The following is a 15,432-nucleotide window of genomic DNA, read 5'->3' on the forward strand; positions in this document are numbered from 1 at the left end:
GAGACAATAAAAGTACTTGACGGCCAGGTCTCAGAGATAGCATGATATTAGAGTAATAATCCACCAATATGATGAGTTTGGGTTAAATGATGCCATTATTACAAGTTGTAAGTTTGCATATGAAAGTGTAAGTTGTGCAGTGTCAGGTGTTTCTATTAATGCTTTTATCTCCCCTCATCAGGCGGTGTGTGTGCTTCATCATCAGTGTTTGTGAATGAGGTGTGTGTGTGTGTGTGTGTGTGTGTGTGTGTGTGTGTGTGTGTGTGCACTGCAGTGACGAGGCACATTATTGACGGGAAACTTTCAGAAGCTTCTGTGAGCATCGACCAGAAACATCACAGAACATCTTGAAGAGCTTTAATCTGGAAGAAGATCGGCAGAGACCGTAACTAAACCCCTGAGAAAGATAATCAGTGTTATTTGGTTTACTCTGTGAGATCTGTGTGTGTTTTCTAGCTGACATTGAGGAGCTTCTCGAGCATTTGAGTGAAGAGTTCATCAGTTCTCTCTAGATTTCTACCAGCACGAGTTTGACTTCAACATCAACAGTATCTCACATTATAAAGTACTTGAAACACTGACATCAGTGCATAAAGACCCTCATGTATCCCATAATCAGTTCTTCTCACTGTCCACAGTATAAGATTCAAACCATTATCCAACAAAACAAATATAAACACATTCAGAAGTTTGATCATTGCCTTTCTTTATATTAATTTACCTCTTCCCTTTCTGCATTTTTTTACTCATTTACAATTCTATAAGGATTATTCAATTCAATTTGATGGAATTTTACTATTATTTGAAATGCGTAAATCAAAAACATTACATTTTTGAGTGTAGTTTTAGGCTTCCAGTAGAGTTTATGAAGCATGAGTGATTCAAGCCACTTCAACACAAAACTCTGAGCGTCACAGATTTAATATCCGGACATTTGTGACTTGTTTGTTTTTGCAGCTTCGGTTCATGGTTTATAACGCTTTAACCAAGACTTTATGGCACTCTAGGTGTCAGTGGCCAAAGAGTCTTAATCCTCCACTGTGGACACACTTTGTTTCAAAGTTGAAGACAGAATCATACATCCCTCCTGAAACAACTCTACTTCTGTCACTGATTCATGCGCGTGAGCTTCAGACTCATCATCATCATCATCATCATCATCATCATCATCATCATCACTCCGAGTGGCACGAGAAAGAAACTCTAGCACGTGATACTGTTAATCATCAGCTTCTGCAAACCAACACATTATGATAGACCTGCACAAGAACAGTGGTATAGTTGCCACATTAGAAAATGCTTTGGTCAATTTTAATTATGACATTAAAAAAACATACTCTTAATCAATTTTTTTACATATTAAGTGTCACAATTATTACTTAATATATGATGATTTCGACTTTATCTCATAATTAGCTATGACTTGGTATGTCATAATAGTCAGTTAGAATTATAAATCAGAATGATGAGATAAAAAGTACAAATTATGACATTAAGTGATAATTATGAGATAAAAAATGTGAAATTATGAGATAAAGTCAAAATGATGACATTAAGTGATAATTATGAGACAAAAAGTACAAATGATGATATTAAGTGATAATTATGAGATAAAAAATGTGAAATTATGAGATAAAAAGTCAAAATGATGACAAACTAAATTGAAATTATGAAATGAAATTGAAATTATAACCTACTAAGTATTTATATGGCATACTAAGATTAAAAAGTCTAAATTGTGACTTTCTGTGTCATAATCATGACTTTTATGTAATAATTTTTACTTAAATGTTATAAATATGATTTACAAAAGCATAATTTTTCTTATGTGTCTAACATGATCCTCCATACTACTATTGCAAGCTGAATATTGAATATTAGGCTGTACTTTATTGTAAATGCTTGGGGCCCCGGGGCCCTCTGCTGGTCAGAAGGCATCAATGCATCTTTCTGAACTAATAACACACATTCAGTTATGACAGCTTACTATAAATGATGTCAAAAGTCCATTCTCTGGTACAGTCGATGTTAGGCAGTGTGAAGATGCAGCTTTGATTCTGTGCAAATAAAATGCAGCATCAGTGCTGGACTCACTTTACACACACATCTTGTTGAAAAGTGCAGTGGTTCCCAAACTGTGGTCCGTGTTCCTTTACTTCTAGCCCATCTTAAAATAACAAACACGAGCATGTGTTTCTAACAGGTAAAATGCCATAAATACATGACATTCAGTCAGTGCCGGATTAAATTTCTTTGGAAAAAAATATGCCTAAATAAAATGTGCTTCATGTGATCATTTACATTCTGTTATTATTATTGTACTAACTCAAAGTAATTCATATTAATAAACTCATCTGATAACAGGTTACATCAATGTTAGTTCAAGTAGAAAAAATGGCCTGGCTACTTTTTAGTGGCGTTGGTTCCGTAAATATTTTTCTTATTCATTTTTCCCAAAGGGATTTTACAGTTTTTCTGAAAAGCTAAAACACATTTCTTGAAACTCACTTTCTCAAAACCTTGAACACAAAAAAACACATTTTCAAGCCACATTCAGAGAACATCTGACTCTTCTGGCAAAATCAAACAATTGCCTCAAAATTGCCTCCATGTTTTGATGTCTGTCTAACGAATGATCTGTAGTGTTTATAATATTGACTCGTGTGTGTATGATCTGAGAGCATTGTCTGATTTTGAGCAGATAAAATGGTTTTGAGGCAATTGTTTGATTTTGCCAGAAGAGTCAGATGTTCTCTGAATGTGGCTTGAAAATTAGTTTTTTTGTGTTCAAGGTTTTGAGAAAGTGAGTTTCAAGAAATGTGTTTTAGCTATTCAGAAAAACTGTATTGTATAGAGTGCAGAGTTTGTGTATGTGTGTTAGGAGAGTGTTGTGTTTATGTACTTGTCAGGAGATGGCGCTGTAGTCCACATGTTGATACCTATAAAAGGTGTAGAGTAAGAATGGAGGTGGTTGCACCTGTTGCCTAATCATGTAAATGGCACTGTTATATTGCTTGTGGGTTTGAATAAACCTTGAAGAAATGAGAAACTTTCTTGTCTTCATGATTACCTGGACCTAGACATAACAGAGAGTTTGACTGTGTTAAGAATATTAGAAACTGTGAGTATTGCTTGTTGGTTTGATTCCACTTCCAGTTCTTTCAACCGGATCATCAACGATTGGACTTTCGGTGCAGAAGGAATAACGGGATCATGCGAGCCCCATCGTCAGATTTGATCCTTTTATTTGACTGCTGTCACGTGACTCTTCTTCCACATTGACCATTGTGTTACAGCAGCTCAAACAGTGGCAAGTAGAAGAAGAGAGTCATGCACAGAAATAATCAGAAAAGATTATTATTAAATACAGTGATTTTTCAGAAAGAAAGAAAAAGATTCATTGGCTTATTGAATGTTTATTAGGCCTATATTGTGACATGAGTCGTCATGCCACATTACCACAGTATAGCAGCTCAAACAGTGGCAAGAAGAAGAGAGTCATGCACAACAAGGAACAGAGAATCCCAGTATTAGTGATATTATAAATGTTTATTGTGTTATTAATTTCAACAGAATTGAATCATAGATTTAAATATGTATATTAGATATGTATATTTTTATAGATATTTTGCTGATTGGCTAGACAAAACACCTCATCCAGCAGCTCACAAAATCTACATCTACAACAAGTCTACAATACTACTTCAGCACATGACATAATAAGTAGTGGAGCGTTTAGGTGTGTATAAACGAATATAACTGAGTGTGTCCATGATGTCCATGATCTATCTATCTATCTATCTATCTATCTATCTATCTATCTATCTATCTATCTATCAACATTTCATCTGTTTACTTGTATTTCCGTTAACCAACATCAGAGAACACATGCGAATGTGTCGTTGAATTATTGAAATATTAACCTAAAGTGCAAGTGGTAGGCCTACTTCGTGTAAATATTTTTCGTGTTTAACCCATTTAATCCCAAATTTTTCTCAGACACAAAAATATCCAAATCATGTGTCATTAGTATCCCTTTGAAACAATCAATCATAATTTTTTTAAATTTTCATGGAAAAGTGTGTGAAAAAGTGTGTTTTATGATCGGTCACAATTGTGACCGGTGGGATACTGTGTTGTATCAACCATTGGACAGAGTGAATATAGGTCTATTTGACCTGTGCAGTGTGTGTGTTTGTGTGTGTGTGTGTGTGTGTTTTTGTGTGTGTGTGTGTGTGTATGTGTGTGTGTGTGTGTGTGTGTGTGTGTGTGTGTGTGTGTGGGTGTGTGTGTGTTTGTTTGTGTGTGTGTTTGTGTGTGCGCGCGCGTGCATAAGAGTGTATAAAATCCTTATAATATCCTTGAGGCCACGGGATAGTATCTTGAGGCCACGGGATAGTATCTTGAGGTCACGAGATGGTATCTTGAGGCCACGGGATACTATCTGGAGGCCACGGGATACTATCTGGAGGCCACGGGATACTATCTCGAGGCCACGAGATGGTATCTTGAGGCCACGGGATACTATCTGGAGGCCACGGGATACTATCTGGAGGCCACGGGATACTATCTGGAGGCCACGGGATAGTATCTTGAGGCCACGGGATTGTATCTTGAGGTCACGAGATGGTATCTTGAGGCCACGGGATACTATCTCGAGGCCACGGGATAGTATCTCGAGGCCACGGGATAGTATCTCGAGGCCACGGGATAGTGTCTGGAGGCCACGGGATGTGTCTGGAGGCCACGGGATGTGTCTGGAGGCCACGGGATAGTGTCTCGAGGCCACGGGATAGTGTCTGGAGGCCACGGGATAGTGTCTGGAAGCCACGGGATAGTGTATCGAGGCCACAGGATAGTGTATCGAGGCCACGGGATAGTGTCTGGAGGCCACGGGATAGTGTCTGGAGGCCACGGGATAGTGTCTGGAGGCCTCGGGATAGTGTTTGGAGGCCACGGGATAGTGTCTGGAGGCCACGGGATAGTGTCTGGAGGCCACGGGATAGTGTCTGCAGGCGTCTGCAGGCCACGGGATAGTGTCTGGAGGCCACGGGATAGTGTCTGGAGGCCACGGGATAGTGTCTGCAGGCGTCTGCAGGCCACGGGATAGTGTCTGGAGGCCACGGGATAGTGTCTGGAGGCCACGGGATAGTGTCTGCAGGCGTCTGCAGGCCACGGGATAGTGTCTGGAGGCCACGGGATAGTGTCTGGAGGCCACTGGATAGTGTCTGCAGGCCACGGGATAGTGTCTGCAGGCCACGGGATAGTGTCTGGAGGCCTCGGGATAGTGTCTGGAGGCCACGGGATAGTGTCTGCAGGCGTCTGCAGGCCACGGGATAGTGTCTGGAGGCCACGGGATAGTGTCTGGAGGCCACGGGATAGTGTCTGGAGGCCACGGGATAGTGTCTGCAGGCCACGGGATAGTGTCTGCAGGCGTCTGCAGGCCACGGGATAGTGTCTGGAGGCCACGGGATAGTGTCTGGAGGCCACGGGATAGTGTCTGGAGGCCACGGGATAGTGTCTGGAGGCCACGGGATAGTGTCTGGAGGCCACGGGATAGTGTCTGGAGGCCACGGGATAGTGTCTGGAGGCCACGGGATAGTGTCTGGAGGCCACGGGACAGTGTCTGCAGGCGTCTGCAGGCCACGGGATAGTGTCTGGAGGCCACGGGATAGTGTCTGGAGGCCACGGGATAGTGTCTGGAGGCCACGGGATAGTGTCTGGAGGCCACGGGACAGTGTCTGGAGGCCACGGGACAGTGTCTGGAGGCCACGGGATAGTGTCTCGAGGCCACGGGATAGTGTCTCGGGCCACGGGATAGTGTCTCGAGGCCACGGGATAGTGTCTCGAGGCCACGGGATAGTGTCTCGAGGCCACGGGATAGCGGGATAGTGTCTCGAGGCCACGGTATAGTGTCTCGAGGCCACGGGATAGTGTCTCGAGGCCACGGGATAGTGTCTGTGTGTAAAATTAGGTAGAAAGTTAGGTAGCAGCAGAAAGTAAGGTAGAACAGTTAGCCTATGTGTATTAGTATGTAGATACAATGGGTTATCCCACCGGTCACTATTGTTGCCGTTGACATGTTTGTGAGTTCTATGACCACATTAAACAAAGTTGAGTAATTGCAAATGCATATATCAATACTAGACACCTTAAACATGATGTGTACCAAAAATCTATGTCCTATCTTTATGTTAACATACTTTAATAACCTTTTCTTTGGGAGCTTTCTTGCTGCCATCCTCTTCTCTTGGCGCAAACAGGAAGTAAACAGCTCTGGTCATGTGACAATTTACAGTAAACATGCGACACTGCACATATTTCATTGAGACCCTTTATTATTTCAATATCTGCTGGAAATGCATTGATAGATCATTCAGTAACATTTTTATAGCCTTAGAAATGAAACATTTTTTTACGGTCACTATTGTGACCGGTGGGATTAAATGGGTTAATCATTTTTCTCCACACTGAACTCAGACGGGGCGGCCATGGTCGACTACATCTTCTACTCTAGTTATCGTGCAATTCTTCTGACAGGATAATTTTATTTAGCAAAATATCTCATCATTCACTGAAGCGTCCAGCAAACTCACTCAGCATTATATGGGACCAGAAAATTATCTGTCCTTGAATTGTTACAGTGAATAAAAAAGTATTTCATTCAAAAATTTCTAAAACTGGCTCATAGTTTATTTCTGTGAGTTGTTCTGTAAAGGAATATGTCATTCATTAGGGCAGGGGTGGGCAAACTACGGCCCGCGGGCCACATACTGTTTAATCCGGCCCGTCGAGTATTTAAAAAATTGTCTTAAGATCGCGTTCATTTTGCCTTTTTCTTGCAAAACTTTGCGTTATATATATATATTGCGTTGCATATATATGACAATCGGAATATCAGATATTTCATGCCATAGCTAACAAATGTAAAAAAGGAAAAATTACATAAAAGCAGATCATCGTTCATTCAGCGCTGTTGTGGCTGCGGTGTGTGTGTCACGTAACAAGCAATGACGCGTCACCATGGAAACCAAACAGACAGCGCCTTAGCGCATAGACTTGTTGCACGTTAATGTTTTTTCCTTTTTTGGAAACTCACAGAGAAAAAAAAAAGTTTGGTAACCGCTTGCACACCTGTTTAGTTTTTCCTTTGATTTGTCTGCTATTTAGTTTCTTTGCTCCTCTGGATTTGTGGATGTATCCTGACTGATTCCGTTTACCGACCTTTATCGCCCGGCTTTCGACTACGCTCCCCTGTCTGCCATGTACAGAACCCGGTTTTGTTCATTAAATGTTCTGATCTGCCTTTGCTTTTTATGTTTTATTTTATTATACTTAAAATAAATTTGTATATTCGTTTATTTTACAAATGTATGACTTTTGGAAGTGCAAATTGATTGCCATATGCAGTTTTAATAAAGTTGAATTAACCTTCTGTCATTTTTACTCTTCTAAGTGTAAGTTACACTTGCAGGTGTTTTGTTTCTAATTTACTGTTAGTCCCATTAAATAATAATAAGGATAAACAATATTTAAAAAGTATAGGCTATAATTATCTAACATCTGACTAATTAAAAATTAACCTCAAAACATAACATGCTAAATGGGGGATATCTAGTATAAAAAAATGTATTGTCAGAATGTCGTCTCTCACATTCCCACAGTCAATTTCGTGCAGTCTGTGCAGACGTTGCCACAAATGTGTTTGCTCAGCCCGATCTTATGAAAGTGCGAATAACACGAATTGTATTTGTAGTGCTTATGATACGCACTTTATGGCGTGTAATAGGCACGCACTCCAGACCCCTAATCCTAACCAAGGTTTACAGTGCGTATATGCACGCAAAAAAAAAAAAAACAAAAAAACAAAAAAACATTTTTGCCGTATAAATGGCACGATAAATCAAATTCGTGGTATAGATACGCACTTTCATGAGATCGTGTTTCATAATCTGCTACTGGGCCGGCCCTCTGTCAAATTTTAAAACCCTGTGTGGCCCTTGAGCCAAAAAGTTTGCCCACCCCTGCATTAGGTTCTCAGATATTTTTTTCTTTATTAAAAACACTTTTGAAAATTACAAATCCTGTCAATGTCCTTGTCCTCAGCCAAATTGGAGCTACAGTTTTCATAGTTTTAATATGCTACAAACTGTTATTTAGAAGAAAAAAAACTCCATCAATAACAAGTTTAAGCTGTTATCATTCACATCAACTGATCAAAAACATGAAATTATATATAAATTCTACAAATAAATTCTATTTTACAACTGTCCCCATGTTTTGGTCAGTCCTGTCACGTTTACATAAAACTCTACATAAAATGTGTGAAATACGCTTTTAAGGGTATCACTCAGAGGAAGTGACATCATTTGACCCAGGTGAAGCGTACATTGATCAAGGATGAATTCTGTCATTGAATTGTATGATTTTAAGCTTGTTTTTGTATGTTTTTTTTAGGAAGACGAGCTAAAGGGTCAGGCCCTGTCACGGTAAAATATTCCAGAAAATGTTTTAAATCCAAAACATGTCTAAAAAGGTTACTGAAATTCCTTGCTTGCATGTTAACAGTTTTTATGCTAGCATGCTAGCAGGCTGAGTAATTGCAGTTTAAAATGGCCAACCGTCAGGCCCTGTCACATCAGGCCCTGTCACATTCCTGTGTGACATGGCCTTACAAATTAATGTTATTGTTCTTTTTTATTACATTTATTGCATATAGTATGTATTTAATGCATGCAATAGTAAAATGAAGGCCCAGGTGCTTGATTTTTATACAACTGTGGCCATGGAAGTGGTTTAAACACCTGAATTCAATTATTTGGAGGGCTGTCCCAATACTTTTGCCAATATTGTGTATGTCCTTGGCTGAATTTTAACATAGTCTAATATTACATTAACATTAAAATTATAATAATAATTTAAAAATGAAATGCCAATCAAAGCTTAAATAAAGAACACAAAACATAACTTTTTATGCATCATCAAAATCCATAAAGTCAGTCCTGTCACAGTACCGTCAGTCCTGTCACGCCATGGTCAGTCCTGTCACACAGGAAATTATGACAAACGTGTACTATTTGAGGAAATATTAATTAATTAATCTCTTTAACTGTGTAGATGAAGTTGGGGGTATATATCCACTACAATGTTTTTGTAAAAATCTCCAATGTAAAGGTAGTTATTTTACAACTATATGAGTGCCTGGTGGGTATTCTGTGATTTTGTGTACTACAGTTGACCGAAAAGTTACTTATATTTCTTAAAGGAATTATAATACCATGTTAGATACAATCAGGGACATGTGATCAATAAGAAAATGCTATTTGTATCAAAGAAATTCATTAGGAAACCATTCTAATACAAATTTGTCTGTGACAGGGCCTGACATTTTAGGGGTGAAATGCGTATAAAAATGTATTTTATTCAATCATAAAAACATGCTGAGATGGCATGATATGTGTTTCTCATAGTTTAACATGTCCTCCATATGACTCAACGTTCAGATTTAAGAAAAATATATTTTCCCCCCCAAGATTTTTTATAAGTGGAAATGTACGTTTCTGGTAGAATGTCCCATATACATCCTTCAGCTGAAAGAGAGTGAACCTGAAGGCTTGTGTGTTGATTGTATGTCCTCTGTCAATAAACTGCAGACGTGGTCCACCGAAGCCAGTGGTGTCGGGAGTTTCTTTGTGGTGCGAGACATTGTCCACTACAATTGGATACTTGAACAAACAATCTCTCTAAAAATAAAGAGCAATATATAAAACACACAAATAAAGTGTCTTTTTTATTGCCAATATTTCTGTTTTTCATTGTTCTTTAGTGTTTGATTCAAGGTTTTAATATCATTATACCTGAGAAAGTTTTAATGGAAGTTTTGTTAAAATTTATCCTGAAGAAATCCTGATGTTGTTCTTTGAACCACATGTGATCATAAACTCCACCCTCTTACAACACTTACCAGGAAGAGACTGACTTATTATTTCTCTTTTCTGTCATGCTGACTCTCTTCTCTCTCGACAAAAGCAATAAAGAAGCAGCGATCGGTGGAGAATGAAGACAGACACTTTCAAGAAGGATTTGTGAGACATTTGTTTCTGAACAGACAGCAGATCGCTGTGATTCTCAAGGTGATTCATTTTTAAACCCGTCGTTCAGAAAGTGAAAGTAAAGTTTGTGTTGCTGGAGCTCAAACGGTGAAAATGGCTTCACTAAATGTCTTTGCTGAAGAGCTTTCTTGTCCCGTGTGCTGTGAAATCTTCAAGGCTCCTGTTGTTTTATCATGTAGTCACAGTTTCTGTAAAGAGTGTCTTCAACAGTTCTGGAGAACCAAGAAAGCTCAGGAGTGTCCTGTCTGCAGGAGAAGATCCTCAAGAGAACTTCCTCCTCTTAATCTGGTGTTAAAAAACTTGTGCGAGTCGATCCTGAAGGAGAGAAATGAGACGCGTTCATCAGGATCTGAGGAGATCTGCAGTTTACACAGTGAGAAACTCAAACTCTTCTGTCTGCAGGACAAACAGCCTGTGTGTGTAGTGTGTATTAATTCACAACAACACGACAATCATAAATTCAGACCCATCAGTGAAGTGGTTTCATCATATAAGGTAAGCCAAATATCTCTAGTTTTACATGTAGGCTAAATGAAACTGAAAGTGACATGAAGAGAGTAGTAAAAACACACACACACTCACTCATTCACACACACGCACACACACTCACATACACACATTCTCACACACACTCACTCACACAGACACACACTCATTCACACACACTCACTCACTCACACAGACACACACACACACACACACACACAGGACCCTATCATACACACGGAGCAATGCAGCGCCAGGAGCGACGCAATAAGTGTGTTTTGCTAGTTTCAGCCCGACGCAGTTTTCATTTTCACGTCCAGCGCCACGTTGTTTAAAGGTACAATATGTAACTTTTTTGCTTTAAAAATAGCAAAAATCACTATATCTATGTTATATATTTTTTTTAGTTGTGTACTTACATTATCCCGACTGTTTCTAACAACTTTCAAACCAGGAGAAATTTGTAATTTAATTCAGAGACACGAGACGTTTCTTTATTTCCGTTTTGTCGCAGTCAATAGGCCTATGTCACACTTCCTGCTTCCGGAACGCGGAGTAGGGATTCAGAACTTCCGGTCAACAGTATTTCTCCATAAGGATTTAGATTATCAGCCATAATGTCTAAACCATCCGAGGTAGACTGACCACGAGCTATGAGGTTGTGAAACGAAGTTTTTTGCTCCTGTAGAAGCTATAAGTTCGTATGAAATCAACCTTGTTTTATCCGTGATCTTATGACAAAAAACTACACTACCCACAATCCTAAGCGTAGCAGCAACGTCTGCTGATTGGTCCAACTCGCTGTTACCATAGAAACGTTTACCTTACTGGCGAACGGCCCGCCGCTGTTGTTGTAGTGTACCGGGTTGCTCTGCGTCAGGACGTAGACAGCCATACCTCAGCTTTCACGCTTTTCCACTTGAGAGTTTTCATTTACCATCCGAACCACATCGTCATGACTTCAGGCAGGTTGCGGAGAGATTTGGTCCAGCGGTATCTATCGGACTCCGCCATTGTAAAAAGCTAACCGGAAGAGCCGTATCCCTACTAAAAGACGTTCTTCCGGTCTTCAATTTTTTCGTGACATAGGCCTATGGCGTCATATCCACGTTCTCTCTGGTTTCCGCTCGTACTGCCATAGCAACCAGAGCTCTCTGATAGTAACCAAGGCGACAGACATGGACAACTGTGTAGTTCGCAATGTCTATTTGCACGCTGTTGTTGTTTCGTTCAAACATTATGGACCATGGCAAGCAGACTTTGGATAAAAAAGGATAACTAAAACGATAATCAATATCAGCGCTGTGTTTTTGAGATGCCGAGAGCTCCCATAGACAGTATATAAACGAGAGCTCCACGTCCGAGACTTCGACCGCTCCTACATGTACTTTATTAAACAGGTGAGCACATTTACATAAAACTAATCAATGTTATATAGTTCAACAATGATAAAATGTTAGAATATGATCTGTATGTTATTCTAATGTTGATCTAGCTTACTGCTAGTCTCATACAGACAAACTAACACATAAATTTCAACACAATTAAATGCAGTTTAGTGTGATAGTGTAATGTTAGACCAAGTGAAACAGCGCTGCGTTACCTCACAAGTTTAATTTTTCTAATAAACTGACCTGTGAGTTGTAATACTGCACTCGCGTGTAGTTCGGTAGAATGAAATGTCCATATTCCTTTTATATCCGCGGGACTCGCGTCGCGTGTGGAGCTGATAGCTGTCTCTTAGCAATCCCGAACTGCTTCATATCACAGTCATGATAAAAGCATCGATGTATTCACTCATCCATAAACATTATTAGATCGGTCGGCTTGAAGTTGACGACAAGATCCATAATTCTTAGCAAGTGTTGCGTCATCAAACTACGCCTTTGTTATTGTAAGAGGTTAGCGACCCCTAGCGGCGAAAAAAAATACATAGTGTACGTTTAAATAGCAAATGCATTTGCACCGATCTGTGCGCTCATGGGCTGCTGGTCTGAGAACGGAGCGTTGCTATTTTGAAAACTATCATTAACTTGTTCAGAAAATTGAAATAGTCTGGCGAGGTGGGGCCACGGGTTGGCACATTCCCGGGATGGACCCGCTGCGTCTTCATCCATTGTTTCGTCCATGGTTTCGTCTCTTATCTAAATCTGACCATGGAGTTGACTTTGGCGGAAAGCTGAAGGTGATTGCTGATAGGCTGCCCCAATCAGTGGCGCCTGCACAATCCAATCACGTTTGAGAGGGAACCAACAAATTGAGGGGTTTCCGAGATTTTTCTTTTTTCCTTTTTTTTTTTTATTTTTAGAAGAAGTAACAGGTACTCACGGTTATGGATAGAAATGTAGTGGAGTAAAGAGTACAATATTTGCCTCTCAAATGTACTTGAGTAAAGTCATGAGTACTCCCCAAAAAGTAAAGTACAGATCCCTCAAAATTGTACTTAAGTAAATGTACTCCGTTACTGTCCGGCTCTGCCATTCAGAAATGTCCTGTTGCTTCTACATGTTGTCTCTTCTTCTTGAGTCTCTCCATCATTGTCTGACTCCGGTTTGAACATAAAAGGCTAAAAGTTTTTGAAATGTTCAGTGCATGTGTGTGTGAGGTCACAGAACGAAGAAGACGACGTTGTTTGCCGGCAGCCGATGAAGACCATAGGCGTTAATTATGCAAATGTGTTACATCGTTACGTGTGCCGGTCATAGAAGTGAGACTGGAGTTACTGACGACTCGTTTAGGCGGTTCAGACTCGATTCTTTCTTTTGGGGAGACAATAACTTTATTTATCGAGCACTTTCCACTTTACAACTTTGCAGAACATTTACATTCACAAACAGCCGTATTACAGACTGCATGAAGGGGAATATTCGAGAAAGCATATGGGGCACTTTAAGACCTTTTAACAAACTTGATGCTGTTGAAAAAGTCCTATTTAAGTGTTGATTTGATTGAATAGGGCTTCAGTAATCAGGACTGGTTGTGTTTAGTCCGGCTGAACCACATTATAAATACATTTCATAGATTTGAGGAATTCGTAACTACAGGGGCAAATACATTTTCATGTTGGTATTGGATAACTTTTTGCTTTAATTAATAACTTACAAGCTGTACTTTGTGTTTACTCAGGTTGTCTTTGTTTTATGTTTTAATTTCTGAATCAATTTAATATGAGATGTGCACAAAAATAGAAGAAATCAGGATGAGGGCAAATACCTTTTCACTGTATTATATGATCATATCACTATATTGTCTTCTCTTCTTCTCTTCACTGTAATCTTGTGTTTTATGTGTTTTGCTCAATTCTAGGAGGAGCTCAATACAGCACTGAAGACCTTACAAGAGAAACTTAAACGCAATGAAGAAATGAAAGGAGAGTTTGAGAAAACAGTTCAACACATCAAGGTGAGGAAACAGAGTCAAGAGTCATGTATAGTATCACTGTATACAGTTATGATTTAATATAATGGATTATAGTTGATTATTTCTGTAAATGACGAGCATCAATCTGCTTCTGGATCCGTTCTATGTCGGGTATCCGAGTTTATCTCTGATATGAATGATGTGAAGTGTTGATGTGTGTCGATTGAGATGATTGAAGTGAATGTGATGTGATTTCAGTCTCAAGCTGAGCACACAGAGCGTCAGATTAAACAGCAGTTTGAGAAGCTTCATCAGTTTCTCAGAGATGAAGAAGAAGCTACAGTCACTGCACTGAGGGAGGAAGAGGAGCAGAAGAAGCAGAGGATGAAGGAGAAGCTGGAGGAGATGAACACACACATCTCAGCTCTTTCACACACAATCAAAGACATGGAGGAGATGATGAAAGCCAATGACGTCTGCTTTCTGAAGGTCTGATTTCAGATCATTGGTTGATCATTGGTTGATTGATTGAGTTGTTGATGATAAATGGTGTGTTTGTTCTGCAGGAGTTTCCAGTCTCAATGGAAAGGTGAGTGATCTGCTCCTGTCTCTGGTCTCTCTGGTTCTGATCCAAAGCCACTGCAGTTCTGACTCCTGAATGTTCTTCCAGAGTCCAGAGCTCACAGCCGGATCCACAGAAGGCTTCTGGAGCTTTGATTCATGTGCCACGATACTTGGGCAACCTGCCGTTCAGAGTCTGGAAGAAGATGCAGGACATCGTCCAAAACAGTGAGTCTGACTGCAGGAGATCTGAGCTGGAGAGTTAAAGGTTCTTCATGACACAGATAGATAGATAGATGATAGATAGATGGATAGATGGATAGGAAGATAGATAGATAGATAGATAGATAGATAGATAGATAGATAGATAGATAGATGATAGATAGATAGATAGATAGATAGATAGATAGATAGATGATAGATAGATGGATAGATGGATAGGAAGATAGATAGATAGATAGATAGATAGATAGATAGATAGATAGATAGATAGATAGATAGATAGATAGATAGATAGATGGATGGATGGATGGATGGATGGATGGATGGATGGATGGATGGATAGATAGATGGATAGGAAAATGGATGGATGGATAGATGGATAGATAGATGGATAGATGGATGGATGGATAGATAGATAGATGGATGGATGGATGGATGGATGGATGGATGGATGGATGGATGGATGGATAGATGGATAGGAAGATGGATGGATGGATGGATGGATAGATAGATAGATAGATAGATGATGGATGGATGGATGGATGGATGGATGGATAGATAGATAGATAGATAGATAGATAGATAGATAGATAGATAGGAAGATGGATAGATAGATAGATGGATGGATGGATAGATGGATAGGAAGATGGATGGATGGATAGATAGATAGATGGATAGGAAGATGGATGGA

The 15,432-nt window shown here is 39.7% G+C and overlaps 1 protein-coding gene across 1 annotated transcript in view; it reads left to right on the plus strand.

Annotated features, from left to right (window-relative positions):
- Positions 1-9,409: 9,409 nt before the first annotated feature.
- LOC307148028 (nuclear factor 7, ovary-like) overlaps positions 9,410-15,432 on the plus strand; it is a 10,510-nt gene continuing 4,487 nt past the window's right edge. The window contains exons 1-5 of the mRNA XM_079853206.1: positions 9,410-10,607; positions 13,905-14,000; positions 14,217-14,447; positions 14,525-14,547; positions 14,629-14,747. Coding sequence (XP_079709332.1) covers positions 10,206-10,607; positions 13,905-14,000; positions 14,217-14,447; positions 14,525-14,547; positions 14,629-14,747 — 871 coding nt within the window. The 5' untranslated portion in view covers positions 9,410-10,205. The remainder of the gene's footprint in view (positions 10,608-13,904; positions 14,001-14,216; positions 14,448-14,524; positions 14,548-14,628; positions 14,748-15,432) is intronic.

Source organism: Squalius cephalus (genome assembly GCF_949319135.1).
Source record: "Squalius cephalus genome assembly, chromosome: 20".
NCBI lineage: Eukaryota > Metazoa > Chordata > Actinopteri > Cypriniformes > Leuciscidae > Squalius > Squalius cephalus.